Source organism: Sphaerodactylus townsendi, linkage group LG14 (genome assembly GCF_021028975.2).
Source record: "Sphaerodactylus townsendi isolate TG3544 linkage group LG14, MPM_Stown_v2.3, whole genome shotgun sequence".
Lineage (NCBI taxonomy): Eukaryota > Metazoa > Chordata > Lepidosauria > Squamata > Sphaerodactylidae > Sphaerodactylus > Sphaerodactylus townsendi.
The window spans coordinates 20,558,122-20,578,983 of record NC_059438.1 but is presented as its reverse complement, the minus strand read 5'-3'; the positions used below and the strand labels follow the sequence as shown (position 1 = coordinate 20,578,983).

The following is a 20,862-nucleotide window of genomic DNA, read 5'->3' as shown; positions in this document are numbered from 1 at the left end:
TCAGCTATTTCAGATCTGCTCCTAACCAACATTGGGCCTTTCCCCACTTACCGTAAGCCCCGCGCTACTTGAGGAGAGTAGTGCGGGGTTCCTCCTCCCTCCCCACGGCAGGGGCGGCCACAGCGCAGCCGCCCCGATGCTGCCGCTGTCGCGCCCCCTTAGGGCGCGGCATCCCAGGCGCTCTTCCGAACGGCGCCTTTTGACGACCCCGCACAGAGCGTGGGGTCGTGGGGACGCCTGGGCGGGCGCCTGGGATGCCGCGTGCTGAGAGCAGCGCGCGGCATAGGGGGGATGGAAGGGAGTGGGGAAAGGCCCATTGATAAGCTAATTAATGGGGTGGAAGTGGTAGGGTCCTTAGGTGGGAGTGACCATGTTCTCCTGGAGTTTATTATACAGTGGAAGGGGGATGCTAAGTCTAGTTGGACATTAAGACTTTAAGAAAGCTGATTTAACTAAACTTAAGAAACTACTGGGTGTGACCCCATGCTTAAGAATACTAAAAGAGAAGGAATGCATCCTTAAGAGTATAGTGCCTAGATCAAGGGAAGTAATCGTACCACTCTACTCTGCCATTGGTCAGATCTCACCTAGAGTGCTGTGTTCAGTTCTGGGCACTGCAGTTTAAGAAGGATATTGACAAGCTAGAACGTGTCCAGAGGAGGGCAACCAAAATGGTAAAAGGTCTGGAATTCAAGCCCTAAGAAGAGAGACTTAGGGAGCTATGGATGTTTAGTCTGGAGAAGCGAAGGTTAAGGGGGACATGATAGCTATGGCCCCTTCTACACATGCAAAATAATGTGTTTTTAAACAGCTTTCACAACTGTTTGCAAGTGGATTTTGCTATTCCGCACAGCTTCAAAGAGCACTGAAAGCAGTTTGAAAGTTCATTATCTTGCATGTGCGGAATGAGCCCGAGTTTAAATATTTGAAGGGATGCCATTTTGAAGAGGGAGCAAACTTGTCTTCTGCTGCTTCAAAGACTCGGACACGGAGTAGTGGATTCAAGGAGCAGGAAAAGAGATTCCACCTAAACATTAGGAAGAACTTTCTGACTGACAAGACTGTTTGACAGTGGAATTCACTACCTCGGAGAGTGGTGGGGTCGCCTTCTTTGGAAGTTTTTAAACAGATGCTGGATGATCATATGTCAGGAATGTTTTGATTGTGTGTTCCTGCATGGCAGGGGGTTGGACTTGATGGCCCTTGGGGGTCTTTTCCAGTTCTATGATTCTATGATTCGCTTTCTTTAATTAGCTGGTGCAGTGAGGAAGAGGAAAAATAATAATAAATCACAGCCTATCTTGGAAGAAGATGCAAGCAACCAGCGCAGCCTGTTGCAGAAGGCTTGCTCCAAAGAGAGGAGTAGGGCTGGAGGGGAACAGGCAGCAAAGGAGGAGGGGTCTCCCCGCGCCCCCTTGCAGCTCCCGTTGAGCCAAGCCAGCCTGGTGTGGCCCCCCCCCCATCCCCTCCCCAGCCCAGCATCTCTCTCGCAACCCCCCAAGTCCACTCCCGGGGTGTTGCACTTTGCCCAGCGGCGCATGCGCCTCCCATTGAGAGCTCTCCAGCCTGGCCGGAGCTGATCCGGCGGGCTCGGCCGGAGGGACTCCATTCAGGCGGCCGCGGAGGGCAGAGATGGCCGGGGAGAACCAGCACCAGACCCTCCGGAAGAGCATCGCGGCTCACCAGCCGGCGGCTCCGGCCCAGGCGCCCCCCCAAGCGTCCCCGCAGCAGCCCCTGGCCCCCTCCGGCGCTTCCCGGGGCAGCATCACCGAGCGGGTGGCTCTCAAGAAGGAGATCGGGCTGATCAGCGCCTGTGCCATCATCATCGGTAAGGAGGGTGCCCGGCGGCACGGGCACAGGCCAATCCCCGCTGCCCAGGGGGCGCATCCCTGGGGAAAGCGGAGCAGGTCTTTGCAACCGGGGAGGCCAGGCGAGGCTGCTTCCACAAGCCCCCCGCGTTGCATGAACTTCTGGCGGAAAGGTTTCAATGGGGCTTTCTGGCCCTCTCGGGCGGCAGCCGAGCGATTCCGCAGCAGGTTGTTGGAGAGTCTAAACTTGCAGAAGCCGGTTAAGCCCTTTCCATGCGTGCCACCAGATTGTGTCCTTGGCTGGACGGGGCGCTTTCCTATCATGGAGCGCGCAGGACTTGATCACCTGGAAAGAAAAGGGGGGAGGGGAGCGCAAACAGGCGATCAGACCTGCTCCATCAGGCAGGTACATCAGCCTGGACCAGCCTGGACTTTGCTCGATTTGTGGAATATGTTACACACTCACAAAGTTGGGATTGCTACCAGGGTGATGCTGTCAATCTAATCTCCCTGATAAGTGTATGATGCTCATACTTGCAAACCTCTGTTGGTCACGTTTTTTAGCTGTATGCCAACGTAAATGGAATCAGGCGGGCAAATGATCAGGGGAAAGTAAGCATGTGGCCTTTTGTTTCCCAACCATTTACCAAACAAGGGAAGTCTTTCATTTCTTTCTTCCGGTGTCCTGCAGGCCACAGGTATCTGTCAGGCCACAGGTATCTGTCGTTCGTATCTTCTCATCCCCTGCACACCAGTTTTGAATCTGCTTAGTGCAGTGATGGCGAACCTATGGCACGGGTGCCAGAGGTGGCACTCAGAGCCCTCTCTGTGGGCACGCACAAACAGAGTGCCCCCTCCTCCTGGGCCACTGGGCTCGATTATTAGCATTAAACCTAAGACCTAGTTTTGGGGAAGTAGTGTAGGTAACCCTGTTAAGGGCTGTTAAACTAAAGCGCAATCCTTTACCTGGGAGTAAGCTCGGTTGCTGGCAATGGGGCTTGATTCTGAGTAAACCCTCCTAGGGTCGTGATTCACCCGTTGGAAGAGTTGCGTGGTTGGAAGAGTTGTGCAGTTGCTTACTCCTGAGTAACGCACGCCTTGGAGCCAACCGTTTTTTCTAAACAAAAACCTCAATATTCAGGTTAAATTACCAGGTTGGCACTTTGCGATAAATGTGGGCTTTGGGTTGCAATTTGGGCACTCGGTCTCGAAAAGGTTCGCTATCGCTGGCTTAGTGCATCTTCACAGGGGGCATTAAAAGTACCTTGATGTCTTCTTGAATCTTGTCCACCTCCATTAAAGTACTTCCGGAAGGGTGGCCCAGCTAGGCAATTGGCTTAGCAAAACTAAAACAAAGAGTCTGGTGGGCATTTCAAATAATAACAATCTTTAGTCCGCCGTAAGCTTTTGCGAGTTAGAGACCACCACATGGTCAGAGATGCTAAGCGATCCCATCGCCACAGATTCCATGCATCCGATGAGGTGACCTGTGACTTACCAAAACTTGGGCTGAAATAAATGGAGTCTTCAAGGTGTTACTGAGCTCCTGTTTAAGTTTAACCAAATTAGCGAGATGCTCTTTGGATGCGCATGGATCTGAATTCAAAATTAATTGAATAATTTCTACCTTGATGCTTTCTTTGTGTCATCTGTGAGTGGTCTGTGCTCTTGAAGCTCATTATTGGTCCTCCGTAATTACTGAAGAGTTCTGTGTTTTCCGGGTTGCGCCAGGGGAGGGGGCATTATGTCCTGCTCTAGTTGAGGAAGATACTGATGGCTTTTACTGTAGGAAACGTAGTGAAAATTGGGGGCAGAAACAGTGATATCCAAGGTTTGGGGGTGAAAATGTCCATTGGTAAAAATATCCTAATGCTGGAGGCAGCCAGTAAAGTTGTGTGTGTGTGGGAGGAGGGGTGTGTGTTTCAAAATAGCGTTGAATCTGGTAGGGCTGGAGCCTTGGTTTGTGGAGCGTCAACCGTGGTGGTTAACTGGCTAAGATGTTTTGGCTGTCACACGCATAGCTTTTTGTGGTCATGGCTCTTGTAATTTGCAGGACGTCCTCTCTCATGTTGTGCCACAACAACTTCCCATTTAAAACAGGTACACTTCACTGCTGACCTTTACCACCTACAGAATGAGGATCAAGGAGCCTTCTCTTTGGCTAGGCTCAGTGTTAGGCCATCCGCAATTCTTTGTGGAAGATATCAACATGTAGCTTGTTCAGAAAGGCATTTCCCTGTAAGGCGGACTGCCTTGGAACTATTCAGCATGTGCCACTTTATTGTCCTTTTCATCCTGAGATCCAAGCGAAGTATATAAGCCCTATTCTAGTACATAGGACAGGACTTCCCGATTGGGTCAAGTTGATCTTTCTTTTGAATAATTCCAATCCTGAATTAGGCAAGACGGTCGCCAAATTTCTGCATGGAGCCATACAATTGCATCATGCTAAGAACAGGAGATGAATTGTGGTATTTTTAAACTTGTCTCTGTAAAAGTGGGCCATTCTTACTTTGTTCTTAATTATAACTCTCAAATTTTCACTATGTATCATGCTATGTGTTTTTCTGCCAATAAAGGCCTATGGTATGGTATGGTAACTTCAAGTCACTCGAGCCTGCTGGGCTTCTGCAGGTGCCAACCTGCAAATGGGCAAAATCAACAATTGCTCGTACTTGCGCCTTCTCTGTTACGCCTCACACACACACACACACACACACACACACACTCACTCACTCACTCACTCACTCACTCACTCACTCACTCACTCACTCACTCACTCTCTCTCTCTCTCTCTCTCTCTCTCTCTCTCTCTCTCTCTCTCTCTCTCTCTCTCTCTCTCTCTCTCTCTCTCTCTCTCTCTCTCTCTCTTGTGGAACAGCCTGCTTGAGGAGGTTAGGAAAGCTCCTGGTCTCCCGGCCTTCTGCAAGCTTTGCAAAACTGAACTATTCAAGAGGGCTTTTTTGTGCAGAGAATAGAGTTGCCCAGGATGAAATGGGTCTTACAAATTTGTTTGGATAAATGATTAAGGACTGTGGTCTATACTGCTGTGTTTAGCTTATTGTAAGCCGGATCCTATTTATGTAATTTCCGTACTACTTAATGTGTCATGTGAATACTTGTGCCGTGCTTCAGTTCTTTCTGGTGGTTCCACACTTCTCAAATACTAATGCATTGGATACTGAATGTCCCGTTTTGTTCGCTGATTGTACCGATTCAGTTGGTGTAATCTACCTTGAGTCCCTGCGAGAAAGGCAGACTTTAAATAATGTAAACCGATAAAAATAAGCGTATACTCCTTCCACAATTGGCTTTTGTTTTCCTGCTTTTGAAATGGATTCAGCAGAAATAACAGGGGGATGCAAACAGTGAAAGAGTGTGCATATGTGATATGTGTGATATCTGTGTGGTATGTGTGATAGGCTACGTGTGATATCTGTGGTAGATGGGTTTCAGTGCTGGGTGGGATGAATAAACATAGCTCAGAATTGTGCCCCCATCCCTTTTTAGAATAATTTTTTCCCAAGTGCGATTTGCCCCAAAGCCTCCCCCCCCCCCAATTTCCTCTTCGAAACAAGCTATATGAGAACCAGCATGATATAGTGGCCACCGTGGTGTAGTGGTTAAGAGCAGGTTGATTCTAATCTGGAGAACCGGGTTTGATTCCCCACTCCTCCACCTGAGTGGCAGAGGCTTCTCTGGTGAACCAGGTGTGTTTCCGCACTCCTGCATTCCTGCTGGGTGACCTTGGGCTAGTCATAGTTCTTCAGAACTCTCTCAGCCCCACCTCTCAGAACGTGTCTGCTGTTGGGAGAGGCAGGGAAAGGAGCTTGTAGGTCACCTTGAGTCTCCTTACAGGAGAGAAAAGTGGGGTATAAATCCAAACTCTTCTTGTTCTAAGGTGTGGGACTAGGATTTGAGAACCCACATTTGAATCCGCACTGCAGAGGTGGGCAACAGCAAACCACCTCTGAATATCTCTTGCCTTGAAAACCCCACTGTGACTTGATAGCAAAGAGGGAGGGAGGGAGGGAGGGCATTTCTGGCACACAGCAGGTGTAAATACCTAAATCCTTCTTAATGAAGCATTTCTGCTCTTTCTGCAGTGTACAGTCCTCAAATGTTGGGTCTCAGATTTAACTATTTCTGTACCTTTTTAAAACGCAAAAGAAAAAAAGTAAAAGTATATAGTCCACACATGGATATATGGATTTGGGTGGATGATCGCGCAACATAATATCCTACTATAAAAGTGCAAGGGTGAAAGATTCCTGATCTAAATCAGGGAGTGGGAAGAGAGAAAATTAAGCTTTTTTTTTTAACATTTCCCAAGCTGAACACTCCACTTGCTAATGGCAACTAATCTTTCCAGCTATTTCTCTCTGCTACAGAACATTAGACCTTCTTTAGGGAGCACCTTTGCTGGTTTTGCTTTTTTGAAAAGCTGTCAAGTATTTTGGAAAACAGAGCTGTTGTCGTTTTCAGTTACGGTTGCCGACTCCAGCCTGGGTAATTCCTGGAGGTTTGGGGGAAGATGTCTGTGGAAGGGAGAATTTGGGGAGGGGTTTTATGCGTCATCCCATCAATTTTGCCCTCTGAAGCTACCATTACCTCCAAAGGAACTGATCTTGATAGTCTGGAGGTCAGTTGCAATTCTGGAGGAATTCCAGACCCTGCTTGAAAGCAGGCAAAACTAGCTTTAACTCAGGGCCGACTTTTAACGTACAGCTCTTTTCTGTGCTTGTTTAGTCAACAGTTAGTCCCACCAGGCAGGAGCAGAGGCATATCTAGGGAAAATGTAGCCCGCTGCAAAATCTGAGTTTTCTGCCTTATCCTCCACCTCCCAACCCATACGGGCGGCCATCCTGCCCCACCACAACCAAAAAACTTTTTTTGCACCAGGTCTTGAAGTCTGTGTATGGACCGGGGGGATGTGGGGGTGATTTTCCAAAAAACCCCCATGTGACTAAATGGCCACAGCCCAGGGACATTTGACCCCCTGGATGGTATGCTTTTGGGCTGGAGGGCTAACATTCAGAGTTCTGGGGGATTTAAAATTTGGCATAGGGTTATTGTATCTCATGAGGCCCATAACCTGTCAGGAGTGGAACTTGGCCACTCTGGTGTCATTTATGTTAGAACAGGGCACTTTCATACACTGAATAAATGCACTTTCATTCCTTTTTAAATGCATTTTAGTGATGATTTGCAAGTGGGTTTTACTAGCCTAGTTGGGCAGATTACCCGCTGCCAGCTGTTCCCCGCCCTCACCCCGCTCTGGCATAAAAAGTTGCACCAGAAGTGCTCTCGCTTTCCCCATGGACAGCGAGAAGCACATGTGCCAAAAAGAGGAAGTGCAACCCGACAAGATTTCTTGCCCCAACGTGCTTCTGGTCCCACTGCGTGCCCTAGTGCTCATGGGTAATCAGCCATGATCTGCATCTCCCCATGGTGCATGTACATTCCCTCTGGGGCAGACTTTTACTTACCAACACAGTTTTCCCGCCAAGAAACTCACCTTACCATAGATCACATTTTCCCTGAGTCTTCAAAGTCCAATCTTTTTCCTGCCTGCACAGGGAGATCAGAGCAGCTGGACGTCTATCCAATTTGTTTCGTGTTTCTCGCCCACAGAAGAGCTCTTCTTCTGACTCATTGTCATTGGTTGCCAATGGAATGCTGAAGCAATATTTAAAAAATTTAGAAGGGCAGAAATAGCCATGGATTGCTTCAGCAACCGGGGGTAACAATCTAAGAAGAACCGAGCAAAAGTGGCAGCTGGATTTTGGACAATCAGTGGGGTTTCCTCGCATGTAGCCAAAAAAAGTGAAGAAATCCCACTGCGGAGCAAGCAGTTGTATGGCAGGCATGCAGAAGGCAAAGTGAGCATCATGAGCCACTGTTTCACACAGTAAAATCTAGATGCAAAGTGCATTGGAAGTGTATTGAAAATACATTATTTGGTGTGTGTGAAAAGATATGAGCTAGAAACCTAGCCGTTGGAATAGTCTCCTCCTTGAGGCTTATCTGGCACCTGCCTTCCTTTCCCGTAAGTTCAGCACCAAAACAATTCTTTTTATGCAGACTTTTAACTGATGGTGGTTTTCTTTTTTTCCAGGTACTTTATCAATACCATTTCAGACAGCTGTGTTTGCTTCATGCCTGTCATGTTTTAGTGGCAGTTTTTTTATTGACTTGCTTTATTGGCTCATTTTATTGGTTTTATCAACCTGTTTTGTTGTTTTTGGTTGTGAGTGACCTCACGCAGGCTCTGGGGAAATGGCACACACATCCTCTAGATTAGATAGATGGATGGATGGATGGATGGATGGATGGATGGATGGATGGATGGATGGATGGATGGATGGATGGATGGATGGATGGATGGATGGATGGATGGATGGATGGATGGATGGATGGATGATGGATGATGGATGATGGATGATGGATGATGGATGATGGATGATAGATAGATAGATAGATAGATAGATAGATAGATAGATAGATAGATAGATAGATAGATAGATAGATAGATAGATAGATAGATAGATAGATAGATAGATAGATAGATAGATAGATAGATAGATAGATAGATAGATAGATAGATAGATAGATAGATAGATAGATAGATAAAGAGGGGATGGGATGGGAAACCAAGGCAAAGTGCAAACTGTGTTTGTCACTTTGGGAGAAGGAAGGGGGGAAATGCAATAGCTAGACTAGGTCAAAGCCAGTACCTTGAAAACAACTGAAAAAAAAGCCAGTGAGAATCTTTCACTCTTGCCAAATGTGCTCAGTAAAGGTGTAGGTGAGAGAGCCAATGTGATGCAGTGGTTAAGAATGGTGGGGTCTAACCCTGGAGAAATGGATTCGATTCCCCACTCTTCCACATGAAGCCTGCTGGGTGACCTTGGGCCAGTAATGGTTCTCTTGGAACTCTCCCAGCCCACGTGGAGGCTGGCAATGGCGAATCACCACCAAATGTCTCTTGCCTTGAAAACCCTACAAGGGCATTATAAGTCAGCTGTGACTTGATAGCACATTATACACACAAAGGTATAAACACAGATGTATGGAGAGAGAGAGAGCTCTGTGCCCATCTGCATGAGGCTTGTTGAAAGTGAAGGTTTTTCCTTTCCTCTCCTTGCATATTAATTCCAGCCTACCAATACACTGAAATTAAACCTGTCAAGGTAGCAAGGAAGTCCCTGCAAATCCTCTGATCTGGATGTTCACCTCCAGGGTCCCAAATGAGCTACACAAAAGAACAAAGAGTTCTAATTAGAGTTTCCTGGCAGGGGCAAGAGAGAGGGGAAGAACAAACCAACATACATCACTGTTCTCCCTAATTGAGTCCCAGAGTACACAGAAAACAATTTTGCCCGCCTGTCCCTTGTGCTTTCCTGCCACAGCCGATCTTCATCCAGCGTCTGAGCCCCACATCCTGGGTACAAAAGCAGAAAGTCCAAAACATTGTGAAGGGGGTGGGGGTGGAGAAAGGAGCAGCAGTTGGGTGTGGTGGGTTGGGTTGGGTTGGGGGCACCTGTTAACATGTCCAGGTCATTCTTTTTTCACTAAGCGAGCAATGAATGGGGTGGGGGCGCATTCTGTCTTGGGGATGCTGCTTTTCCCGTTCAATAGGTTAGGATTTAAGCAGCTGTGGTAGCCTCACTGCCAGCAATTGTGGGTTAGGAAGACATATATATATAAGTTGCTTACTGACATTATTAATAATTATATATAGAGAGATAGAGAGATAGAGAGATAGAGAGAGATAGTGTGTGTGTGTATATATATATATACACACACACTATATATATACACACTATATATATATACACGCACATATATACACACTATATATATACACACACTATATATATATCATTATTAATAATGTCAGTAAGCAACTTTCAGAGGACAAAGTGTGACACAACCTCTCTGCCTGCGTATAATTTATTAAAGGTTAAGGTAAGTCCCCTGTGCAAGCAGCCGATCATTACTGACTCATGGAGTGACATCACATCATGGGGTTTACTAGGCAGACTATAATTTATTAATGTCATGTAGAAAGATAAGGCTCTGTTTCATACCTCGTTTGATGCCAAAGCATCCAGGTGTTGGTGGAAACCTGTAGGGATTTCAAGGCAAAAGACATTAAGAGGTGTTTGGTTGTTGCCTGCCTCTGCTTTGCGACCCTGGACTTCCTTAGTGTCTCCCATCCAAACACTAACCAGGGCTAACCCTGCTTAGCGTCCAGTGTTTGATGAAATCAGGCTGACCTGGCCATCCAGACCAGGATGGAATCCAGGTACCTTTTTATTTCTGTTGTGAATTATTTGTGAGACACATGAGCCAAGAGGACTCCAAACTGAACTCACAATATCAGGCAATATCAGGAAAGCAATTCTCCCTCAGCCCGCCTCCCATCTGTGACATGCATTTAAGAATACTGACCTTACCTTACAGAGTTGATCTTTAGGAAGAATGCGTTTGATGCAGTTATTCCCTTCCCCTTGCAGAACCCTCCTTCCTTATTGCAGGTTGTTTTTGTTAACTCTTCAGCAGGTAGAATGAGGGGAATTTCTCAAGAGCAGACATCATATCCTTGTGGAACTCAGATCTCAGAATCGATGGTGGTGTTGGAAAGTCCAGTCCAGTCACAGGCGACTGATGGTGACCCTGTAGGGTTTTCATAGCAAAATACAGTCAGAGATTGTTTACTATTGTCTGTTTCTGCATGGTGACCCATGTCAGCTTCTGTGAAGATCTTTGTATACCAACCAGGAACTTGCGTATATATAGTAACAGCAAACCTTGGTTCACAGCTAAACTTAAGCAGTTACGTCATTCCAAAGAAGAGGCCTACAGAAAGGGTGATAGAATGCTGTATAATCAGGCCAGAAATGTATTAACAAAGGAGATCAGAGCAGCAAAAAGAAACTACTCTGAAAAGCTAAAAAATCAGTTTTCACCAAACGAAACAGCAAACATGTGGAAAACTCTCAAAAATATCACCGGTTACAGCAAACCACCTTCCCAAGCTGAAGGAAATCAGCAATTGGCAGACGACCTGAATGTGTTCTACTGTAGGTTTGAAAACAATCTACAGTCACCTTTCTCCACAACCTCTATCTCAGACGCACCAACAATAGCCAAACTTCCTACAACTGAACCCATTTCATTGGGTTTACAACCCCTGGTGATCTCAGAAAAGGAAGTGCAAGATCTATTTCACAGACAGAAGCCTGGAAAAGCACCAGGCCCAGACAAGATAACACCTTCTTGCTTAAAAGTCTGTGCTGTCCAATTGGCCCCCATTTTCACCCAAATCTTCAACAAATCACTAGAGATGTGCTATGTTCCTTCCTGCTTCAAACACTCCACTATCGTCCCAGTGACGAAGAAGCCTTCCATCAAGGAACTGAACGACTACAGACCAGTTGCTCTAACATCTGTAGTTATGAAAACTTTTGAAAGGCTAGTGATGTACCATTTGAAAACCATCACGGATCCACTGTTGGGACCCCTTGCAATTTGCATACCGAGCAAACAGATCGACAGACGATGCTGTTAATATGGCTTTGCACTATATCCTACAGCATCTTGAATCGCCAAAGACCTATGCAAGGGTCCTCTTTGTTGACTTTAGTTCAGCATTCAATACTATCAGACCGGACATTCTTCTAACCAAACTAAATCAGCTAGCAGTACCTGAGCATATTTGTAAGTGGATCACAAGCTTCCTAACAGATAGGAAACAGCAGGTGAAGCTAGGAAAAATTACATCAGACACCTGTAAAATGAGCACAGGGGCCCCCCAAGGCTGTGTACTTTCACCACTTCTCTTCTCTCTGTATACCAATGACTGCATCTCAAAGCGATCCATCTGTTAAAATACTGAAATTTGCAGATGATACAACAGTGATTGGTCTCATTCGAGACAACGATGAAACCGCGTACAGGCTGGAGGTTGGAAAACTAGCCTCGGGGGGCCACGGGAACAGGCTAGAACTGAAAACACTTAAAACCGTAGAAATGGTGGTAGATTTCAGGGGGAACCCTCCCATCCTACCTCCTCTCACAATACTAGACAACACAGTATCAACAGTAGAGACCTTTAAATTTCTAGGCTCCATCATATCTCATGACCTAAAATGGTCACCTAATATCAAAATGTCATCAAAAAAGCACAACAAAGAATGTTCTTTCTGCGCCAACTCAGGAAGCTCAAACTGCCCAAGGAGCTGCTGATACAGTTCTACAGAGGAATCATTGAGTCTGTCATCTGCACCTCTATAACTGTGTGGTTTGGTGCTGCAACCCAACAAGATCGACACAGACTTCAGAGAATAATCAGAACTGCAGAAAAAACAATTGCTGCTAACCTGCCTTCCATTGAGGACCTGTATACTGCACGGGTCAAAAAAAGGGCTGTGAAAATATTTACTGACCCCTCGCATCCTGGACATAAACTGTTTCAACTCTTACCCTCTAAACGTCGCTACAGAGCACTGCACACCAAGACAACTAGACATAAGAACAGTTTTTCCCCGAATGCCATCACTCTGTTAAACAAATAATTCCCTCGATAATGTTAAACTATTTATTATATACTTATTATATAATTACTGCACTACTTTTTTCATCATTCCTATTACCCATCTCCTCCCACTTATGACTGTATGACTATAGCCTGTGCTGGCATTTCATTTTATTTTACATTTTATTTTATTTTATTTTATTTTATGATTTTACATTTTATGTTTTCATTACTACTGATTGTTTCCTGATTGCTTACTAGACCTATATGACAATCATTAAGTGCTGTACCTTATGATTCTTGACAAATGTATTTTTCTTTTATGTACACTGAGAGCATATGCACCGGAGACAAATTCCTTGTGTGTCCAATCACACTTGGCCAATAAAGATTCTATTCTATTCTATTCTATTCTATTCTATTCTATTCTATTCTATTCTATTCTATTCTATTCTACTTCTTTGGTGGTCTCCTATCCAAATAGCAACCAAGGCCAATCCTGATTAGCTTCTGAGATCTACCAAGGCAGGGATAGCCTGAGACACGAAGGTCAGGGCTAATCTATTCTATATCTTTTTTTTTCTTTTTTCTTTTCCTGTAAAATCTTTTCCTGTAATATCTATGCTAAACTAAGAGCTAATACAATGGCCCCACTAATCACTCTGCTGGTTATCACTTACTAAACGTTCTTTTGGGGAATGATAGAAGGATGGCGGAAGAGTAGTAAAACTGATTTCAGTCGCACTAAAACTTTACGGCACAACTTTGAAACCACCTTTTATAGACTGGATTTTCTGTGAAGCTCTGAATTCATTTTTACTAGTAGGTCTATATGATGATTTTGTGGATATTTTGAAGCACAACAATATTTTTATTATCTGAAATATTGAGGTTTTGGGTTGCCTTTTGTTTCCGAATTACATTTCATGTTCTGAATTAACTAGCCGTTGTGCTTTATGGACATCCCATCTATTCCCAGCCCAACTAAAATCTCAGCTCAAAACATTCAACTCTGTCTCTCTTTGTCCAAATTCAGATGTGTGCATCCGTGCTATTTCTCACATACGTAACCAAGGCCAAAATCAGTTGGCTACCTCAAGCCCATAACCTGACAAATGCCCTCTCTCTTAGCTGGAAATGATGCAGTTGATTCCCCATTTTCCAATGGGGAAAGTGCTTAGTGACAGCAGAAGATGCAGAGCACAAGATAATTATGCTGTTCGTACTCCCCAAGCAACTTCTATCCAAGTGGATAGATCCCTGTTCCAGACACTTTACAGTTGTAAATATATACCGTGAAATCTGTATTGATCTCTCAAAAGTCAGAGGATCCAGTATCTTTTTTAATACAGTGAAACCTCGGTTTTTGTTGCTGTTGGTTTTCGTTGGTTTCAGTTTTCGTCGATCCGTTCCTCGAAAATGTTGTCTTGGCTTTCATTGTTTGCTTCGGTTTTTGTCGGTTTTCGTCGGCTGCTTTGTTTTCATTTGGCAAGCCCCAATTTCTGCTCCCTGCGCACGCAGAGTTGTGACTGAAGTGACTTGCGCCCAAATCGCTCCTTCGTGTAATACTCAAGTGTCGTGACTAGGCACTTCTGCACCGGCCTGTTGTGTGAAAGACCGGCTTCTCTAATGAAATGCAAGCCGCGCCACTGAATGCTGGCAAGACCAAAAGAGAAGGATGTCAGAAACAGAAGAATGCAAGAAGAGTTGGAGGGATTAAAAAAAACAGAACAAGCAAACTGGAACTGGAACGTTGAACAGGGCAAGCAGATATAAAAAAGGCAGGGTCTTGTACCTTTAACAGATGACGAAGGACAGGGATGAGCAGAGGGTAGGCCGTGTCCAATTTGGGTGGCATGGAATTTCTGCCTTCTGAGTTTCTTGCAAAGAATCCTGGACTGGATGAAAGCTGGTCTGATCTGCCAACATGCTGCTTATGCTCTTCAAGAACAAGGGATGTTTGGAATCATACGCCCCTTCCGCACACGCAAAAATAATGCGTTTTCAAACCACTTTCACAACTGTTTGCAAGTGGATTTTGCTATTCCGCACAGCTTCAAAGAGCACTGAAAGCAGTTTGAAAGTGCATTATTCTGCATGTGTGGAATGAGCCATAGATTAGCTGCGGTGGTGAAAAGTGCCATCAAGTTGCAACCAATTTATGATGAATTTATGATAGAATTTTCAAGGCAAGAGATGTATAGCCATGGCTTGCCATTGCCTGCCTCTGCATAGCTACCTTGGACTTCCTTGATGGTCTCCCATCCAAGTTCCAACTAAGGTTGACCCTTCTTAGCTTCTGGGATCATGCAGGTCAGGACAGAGGCTACCATGCCCTTAACTATTAAGAGTTCCTGAGCTTACAGTCAAGCTTTGTGAATATACTGTTATCCCTTCCACATCGCTGGAGTTAGGACAGTGGTGGTGAACCTATGGCATGGGTGCCAGAGGTGGCACTCAGAGCCCTTTCTGTGGGCACACGCAAACAGAGCCCCCCCCACACACACACACATCTAGGCTGGCTTGGGCCACTGGGCTTGATTATTAGCATTATTATTAGAATTAGCTAATTGATTATTAGCATTATTAGCATTAAACCTAAGACCTAGTTTTGGGGAAGCAGTGTAGGTAACCCTGTTAAGCTCTGTTAAACCCCACTGATTTTCATGCAAAGAACTATAGTGCGATCCTTTACCTGGGAGTAAGATCAGTTGCTGGCAATGGGGCTTGCTTCTGAGTAAACCCTCCTAGGGTCGTGATTCACCCTTTGGAAGAGTTGCATGGTTGCTTCAAAGCAAAGCCACAGACTACCACCAAGCTTACTCCTGAGTAATGCGCACCTCGGAGCCAACCGTTTTTTCTAAACTAAAACCTCAGTATTCAGGTGAAATTGCCGTGTTGGCACTTTGCGATAAATAAGTGGGTTTTGTGTTGCAATTTGGGCACTCGGCCTCGAAAAGGTTCGCCATCACTGAGTTAGGAGCATGGCGCCCTCCACAATCTGGAAATCTGTGTAAAAAATTTTGACCCTCCCTTCCTACCAGAGAATAAGTCTGATTTTTCATATGGTTGGAAAATTCCTGGAAATTACATTTGTATGTTTAGGAACTGAGAGCAGCATGCTGGGTTTTCTGTGGTATCCTCACAATATGTTGGCAAGAGGGAATTTGAACCTGGGTCACCCCAGTAACCTAACATTTGAACCAATATATCATCCTGGCTATTTATTATCAGGATAACACTTAGCATACATCCTGATTCATTTGACGGTAAGTTTAGAACTTGCAACATAGGAAAGGTATAGGGCAGTGGTGGTGAACCTTTGGCACTCCAGATGTTATGCACTACAATTCCCATCAGCCCCTGCCAATTGGCCATGCTGGCAGGGGCTGATGGGAATTGTAGTCCATAACATCTGGAGTGCCAAAGGTTCGCCACCACGGGTATAGGGGGAAAGTGCATAGTTAGCATGTCTCCTTCAGGGATTTATTTCAGCAGTCACTGTGTCCCCCCCGCCACCCCCCCCCCCAAATATAATCCATATTTCTGGAATCCATTGAAAAAAACCACTTCTTCTCCAAAGCCAGCTCAGTAGCAGGTTAAATAATAAATGTTTTGTTGGTATCATAAGTAATCTAATTTTGAAGTTTGACATAGTATAATCCGATTAGAAATTCCTGCCCCTGCAAAGCCCAGGAGGAATGCTGGAATTATCTCTCTTGAGCCTGCAAGGCAGAGTTTGTCCTCCCCAGGTAGAGCTGTTTTACTCATGCAGAGGCTGAAGATGTCAGCCACAGATGCAGGGGAAATGTCAGGAGAAAATACCACTGGAACACGGCCACACAACCCGGAAAACCCACAACATCCTCGTGATTCCTGCAGTGAAAGCTTTCGACAATACAGATCCTAGTAAACATCCTGATGTTTATTAGGCCAACTATGTTTTTGGGGTGGTTTGCCATTGCCTTTCCCAGTCATCTACACTTTACCCCCAGCAAGCTGGGTCCTCATTTTACCAGCTACAGAAGGATGGAAGGCTGAGTCAACCTTGAGCCGGCTACCTGACACCAACTTCCACCGGAATCGAACTCGTGAACAGAGCTTTTACTGCAGTGCAGCAGCTTATCCCTCTCCACCACTATGAGGCCCAAAATTATTATTAGGCAGATAGGCTGAGCCCACTTTAAAAAATCTAAGTAGACCACACCTAAAAGTATTAAAATATTATTTTCCTCCATTTAGATGTTAAGGTTTTTCTCTGCGTGTGCTTACCAGTCTGGTGGCCACCTAGGGAGGAAACATTTTGTCTTATGTAAGCCCCAGGTAATTATCCCTTCTCAATTAGACCCTTGGGCAGTGAACTGTAGAATGCAAGTTCACTGCCCAGTTTGCAAAGCAAAACAGATACGAGGGTTACACAAGACTTGCCTTGTTGTTGTCGTCTTGTCCCTGAGCAAATCTGTATCTTTGACAAAATGCCTGTGATTGAACTATGGGCATGATCCAGCCAAAGTAATGCACATGAGACTGCAATCCCATGCATGCTTCCTTCAGAGGAAGGCCATTGAACACACTGGGTTCAGGTTCACCCAACACACTTGCTCCACTTTAAGTAAGTGTAACCCCCATGCCCAGAATGGGTTGAACCAGTAAGGGGGTGGACACTCAGAGCAGCAGAAAGGCTGCAGAGCTCTTTGGAGAAGACAAGGCTACCAGACTCGGACCTTGGTTCTATAAGCCCTTAGCACCTTGTTAAGGGTTTCTTTTTGTGGTTGTAATGGGTGAGAGTTCTCCTGGAAACCTTCATCATGTTGCATCCTGTTCATCAAGCCCTTGGAGTCTTCAGGAGCCAACCCACTTGCAAAGAAGAATTGGACTTGGCAGTATCAGTAGACTGTAACTAGAAGGACTTGAAATGCAACCTGAACAGGACCTTGAATTGTAATGTTGATGTTTAATGTTATTTGTAAAGAGAAGTAAACTGTTTTGTTTAAATTTGGTTCTTTGCAACTCCTTCTAAGTACTGCCCCACAGAACCCACAAGCTGAGGTTACATAAGCAAGCGCATGCTCTTGTCACCTTCTCCAAGCTCTCGTTCAAGAACAAAGATAACAGGCGACCTTGTCCTAACTGCTAACTCCCACTGGAGATGCATCTGTAGCGAATGAGGAAGCTAAATATTTTTTGGTCAAAGGTGTCAACTGCCCTGCAGAAAATGGTTCCTTAGGAAGGGGGACTCCATTACATCATACTACGCTGAGGTCCCTTCTCTCCCCAGACCCAAACCTCCTCATGCTGTACCTTATTTATTTATTTGTTTGTTTGTTTGTTTGTTTATAATTAGTCTTATATACCGCCCTTCCCCCGAAGGGCTCTGGGCAGTGAACAACATGATAAAAACAATAATTACAATAAACCCCCATTAAAACAGATTAATAACAATGCATTGCAGTGGCGTCCAACATAAACACAGACTTCATAAATCCACCCTGGAAAAACAAAACAGAGAAGTGAAGAACCCAGAAAGTAAAGGGGGAAGGGAGGAAGGAAGGGGCGGGGCGGGGCGAGACGCACCTCAGCGGCCGGCCTCCCCACCTCAGCGGCCGGCCTACCTCCAAATCTTCAGAGATTTCCCAGTCTGGAGTGGCCAACTAGGGTTGCCAACTATGATTGGGAAATACCTGGAGATTTTGGGTTCGTTTCCATGGAGGGTGGGGTTTGGGGAGGGGAGAGGCTTCAAGGGGAATAACGCTATACAGTCCACTTTCCAAAGCAGCCGTTTTCTCCAAGTGAACTGATCTGTCGCCTGGAGATCAGATGTTATATTACACAGATCAGCAAATATATACAGTCAAACCAATACTAAAAAATCTGAGGCCAGCCAAGCCTAAGAAACATGGACTCATTGAATATTGGTGATACTGACTCTTTCAATTTATTGGAACGCAATATGAATGTTACAGGTTTCTTGCCTTATGTACAATGTTTATGACATCTTATACAATGCTTTGCAGAATTTGTAACTAAGTACAGTCCCATTACGCTTCTTAGGTTGCCTAAGTGCCCTCATTGTATGTTTTGTTATTACCTTTATATCCAGTTGAATATTACTTATAATATAATCACAATATATCTTTATGAATAATCTTTATGAACGGTGTATGAATTATCTATTGACTTTATACTCAAACTAATTGCATATACCAATTAGTTCATTGCCTTGTGTCACTGTATATACAGTCCATGTTTCTTAGGCTTGGCTGGCCTCAGATTTTTAAGATCAGATGTTATAGCAAGAGATCTCCAGCTTTCCCCTGGAGGCTGGCAGCCCTATTGGCAACCCTATACCCAAGGAACAAACTCTCTCTTGGCTGTTTTTTTTTTATCAATGGGCAGAGTAACTGGGTCCAGTCAACAACAGATTGAATGGGTTTTTGAGCAATATGTCACAGGGGAGGAGGTTTGGTCAGTGATTCCTGGTCTGAGAACAGGGGTTCTTCCAATTGTGTCTTTATTTTAATTGGTAAAACATTGGAGGTTATGTTATACATTAATGGGGCTGCAGAGGCTGTCTGAGTGGATTTGTATGGCTAGAATTGCTGGAGCAGATCACCCAAGGTCCTCTTAACTTTGGCAGGCTGCAAGGTCATGTTTTCACATGAATGAATGCCTCTTGAATGATTTGTGGCTGAAAATTTTCAAAGTTATTAGGAACAAAAAGGCTTTTCTTTAGCATCAAGCAAGCTCAGATACTGGGTTTGCCTATTTTTTTTTCACCCGTGGCTCAGAGAACATTGGGTATATTTAAGACAAGAACAAACACTGATATATCATAGGCTTTTATTAAAATCAGTCTCTTCCATACTCCGTGTTATTCACAGTCACATGAAGGCACAATCCTTTGAATGGGCGTAGGCTGAAGTAACTCTGGACTGGATTGCATTGTCAGTGTTAGAGGAGAGGTGTCAATTTATGACTGGTTTGGGGTGCTGTGTGGTTTCCAGGCTGTATGGCCATGTTCTAGCACAGTGGTGGCAAACCTATGGCACGGGTGCCAGAGGTGGCACTCAGAGCCCTCTCTGTGGGCACGCGAGCACAGAGTTTGTCATGTGATAATAGTGTAATTATTTCAGGGAGATTATTAGCATTAAACCTAAGACCTAGTTTTGGGGAAGCAGTGTAGGTAACCCTGTTAAGCTCTGTTAAACCCTACTGATTTTCATGGGAAGAATTAAAGCACGATCCTTTACCTGGGAGTAAGCTAGGTTGCTGGCAATGGGGCTTGCTTCTGAGTAAACCCTCCTAGGGTCATGATTCACCCATTCGAAATGTTCCACAGTTGCTTCAAAGCAAAGCCACCAACTACCACCAAGTAACCCACGCCTTAGAGCTAACCGTTTTTTCTATACTAAAACCTCAGTATTCAGGTTAAATTGCCATGTTGGCACTTTGCGATAAATAAGTGAGTTTTGGGTTGCAGTTTGGGCACTCAGTCTCGAAAAGGCTCGCCATCACTGTTCTAGCAGCATTGTAATACAAATATGCAAACTCACAAACACATAGCCCAAACCCTCTAATATATACTGAATCATACATGGAGTATCACCTGTTCCATTTGTCAATTAAGCAAATTATGCACTATTAGAAGCACGGTCTTTAAAGAGTCATTTTTTCTCTCCGTCGGGGCGAACACTCCTGTTCAACAATGTATTGCTGCAGACCTCTCAAAAAGCATTGCGCTGTGTAAAGCCACCACTTTTTACTTGTGAGACATGGCTTTACACAGCGCAATCCTTTTGAGTGGTCTGCAGCAATACATTGTTGAACAGGAGTGTTCGCCCCGACGGAGAGAAAAAGTGACTCTTTAAAGACCGTGATTCTAATAGTGCTTCATGTGCTTAGTTGATAAATGGAACAGGTGATACTCCATGTATGATTCAGTATATATTAGAGGGGTTTGGGCTGTATGTTTATGAGTTTGCATATTTGTATTACATTAGCACACTTTACATCACATTATTATTAATAGCATAATCACAAGATTGGCCATTGGAGAGTGTTTTGTTTTTCTTTGTTAGATTAGTTGGCTTACACCTCTCCATTTTTTCAGGAATTAGTGACCTGGAGATCTCCCAGAAATACAACTCATCTACAGACTAAAGAGGACAGTTCCCCCGGTTGAAATAGCAGCTTTGGAAAATGGCCTCTGTGCTATTGTACCTTCCCTTTCCCAAAGAGTTTGGATTTATATTCCCCTTGCTCTCCTGTAAGGAGACCCAGAGGGGCTTACAAACTCCTTTGTCTTCCTCTCCCCACAACAAACACCTTGTCAGGTAGGTGAGCCTGAGAGCAGGGTTGTCTTAACAGCATTATAGGCCCCCAGGCAGAGTAGCGCACTGGGGCCCCTACCTACACAACTACTGAGAGCAGCAGTGGCGTAGGAGGTTAAGAGCTCGTGTATCTAATCTGGAGGAACCGGGTTTGATTTCCAGCTCTGCTGCCTGAGCTGTG

General features: G+C 44.9%; 1 protein-coding gene across 2 annotated transcripts in view; it reads left to right on the top strand.

Moving 5' to 3' along the window:
• Nucleotides 1-1,582: 1,582 nt before the first annotated feature.
• The window catches only part of SLC7A10 (solute carrier family 7 member 10), a 49,750-nt gene continuing 30,470 nt past the window's right edge, over nt 1,583-20,862 (top strand). For both annotated transcript variants that reach the window (XM_048516248.1, XM_048516249.1), the window contains exon 1: nt 1,583-1,828. In XM_048516248.1, the coding sequence (XP_048372205.1) occupies nt 1,633-1,828 (196 nt within the window). In that variant the 5' untranslated portion in view covers nt 1,583-1,632. The remainder of the gene's footprint in view (nt 1,829-20,862) is intronic.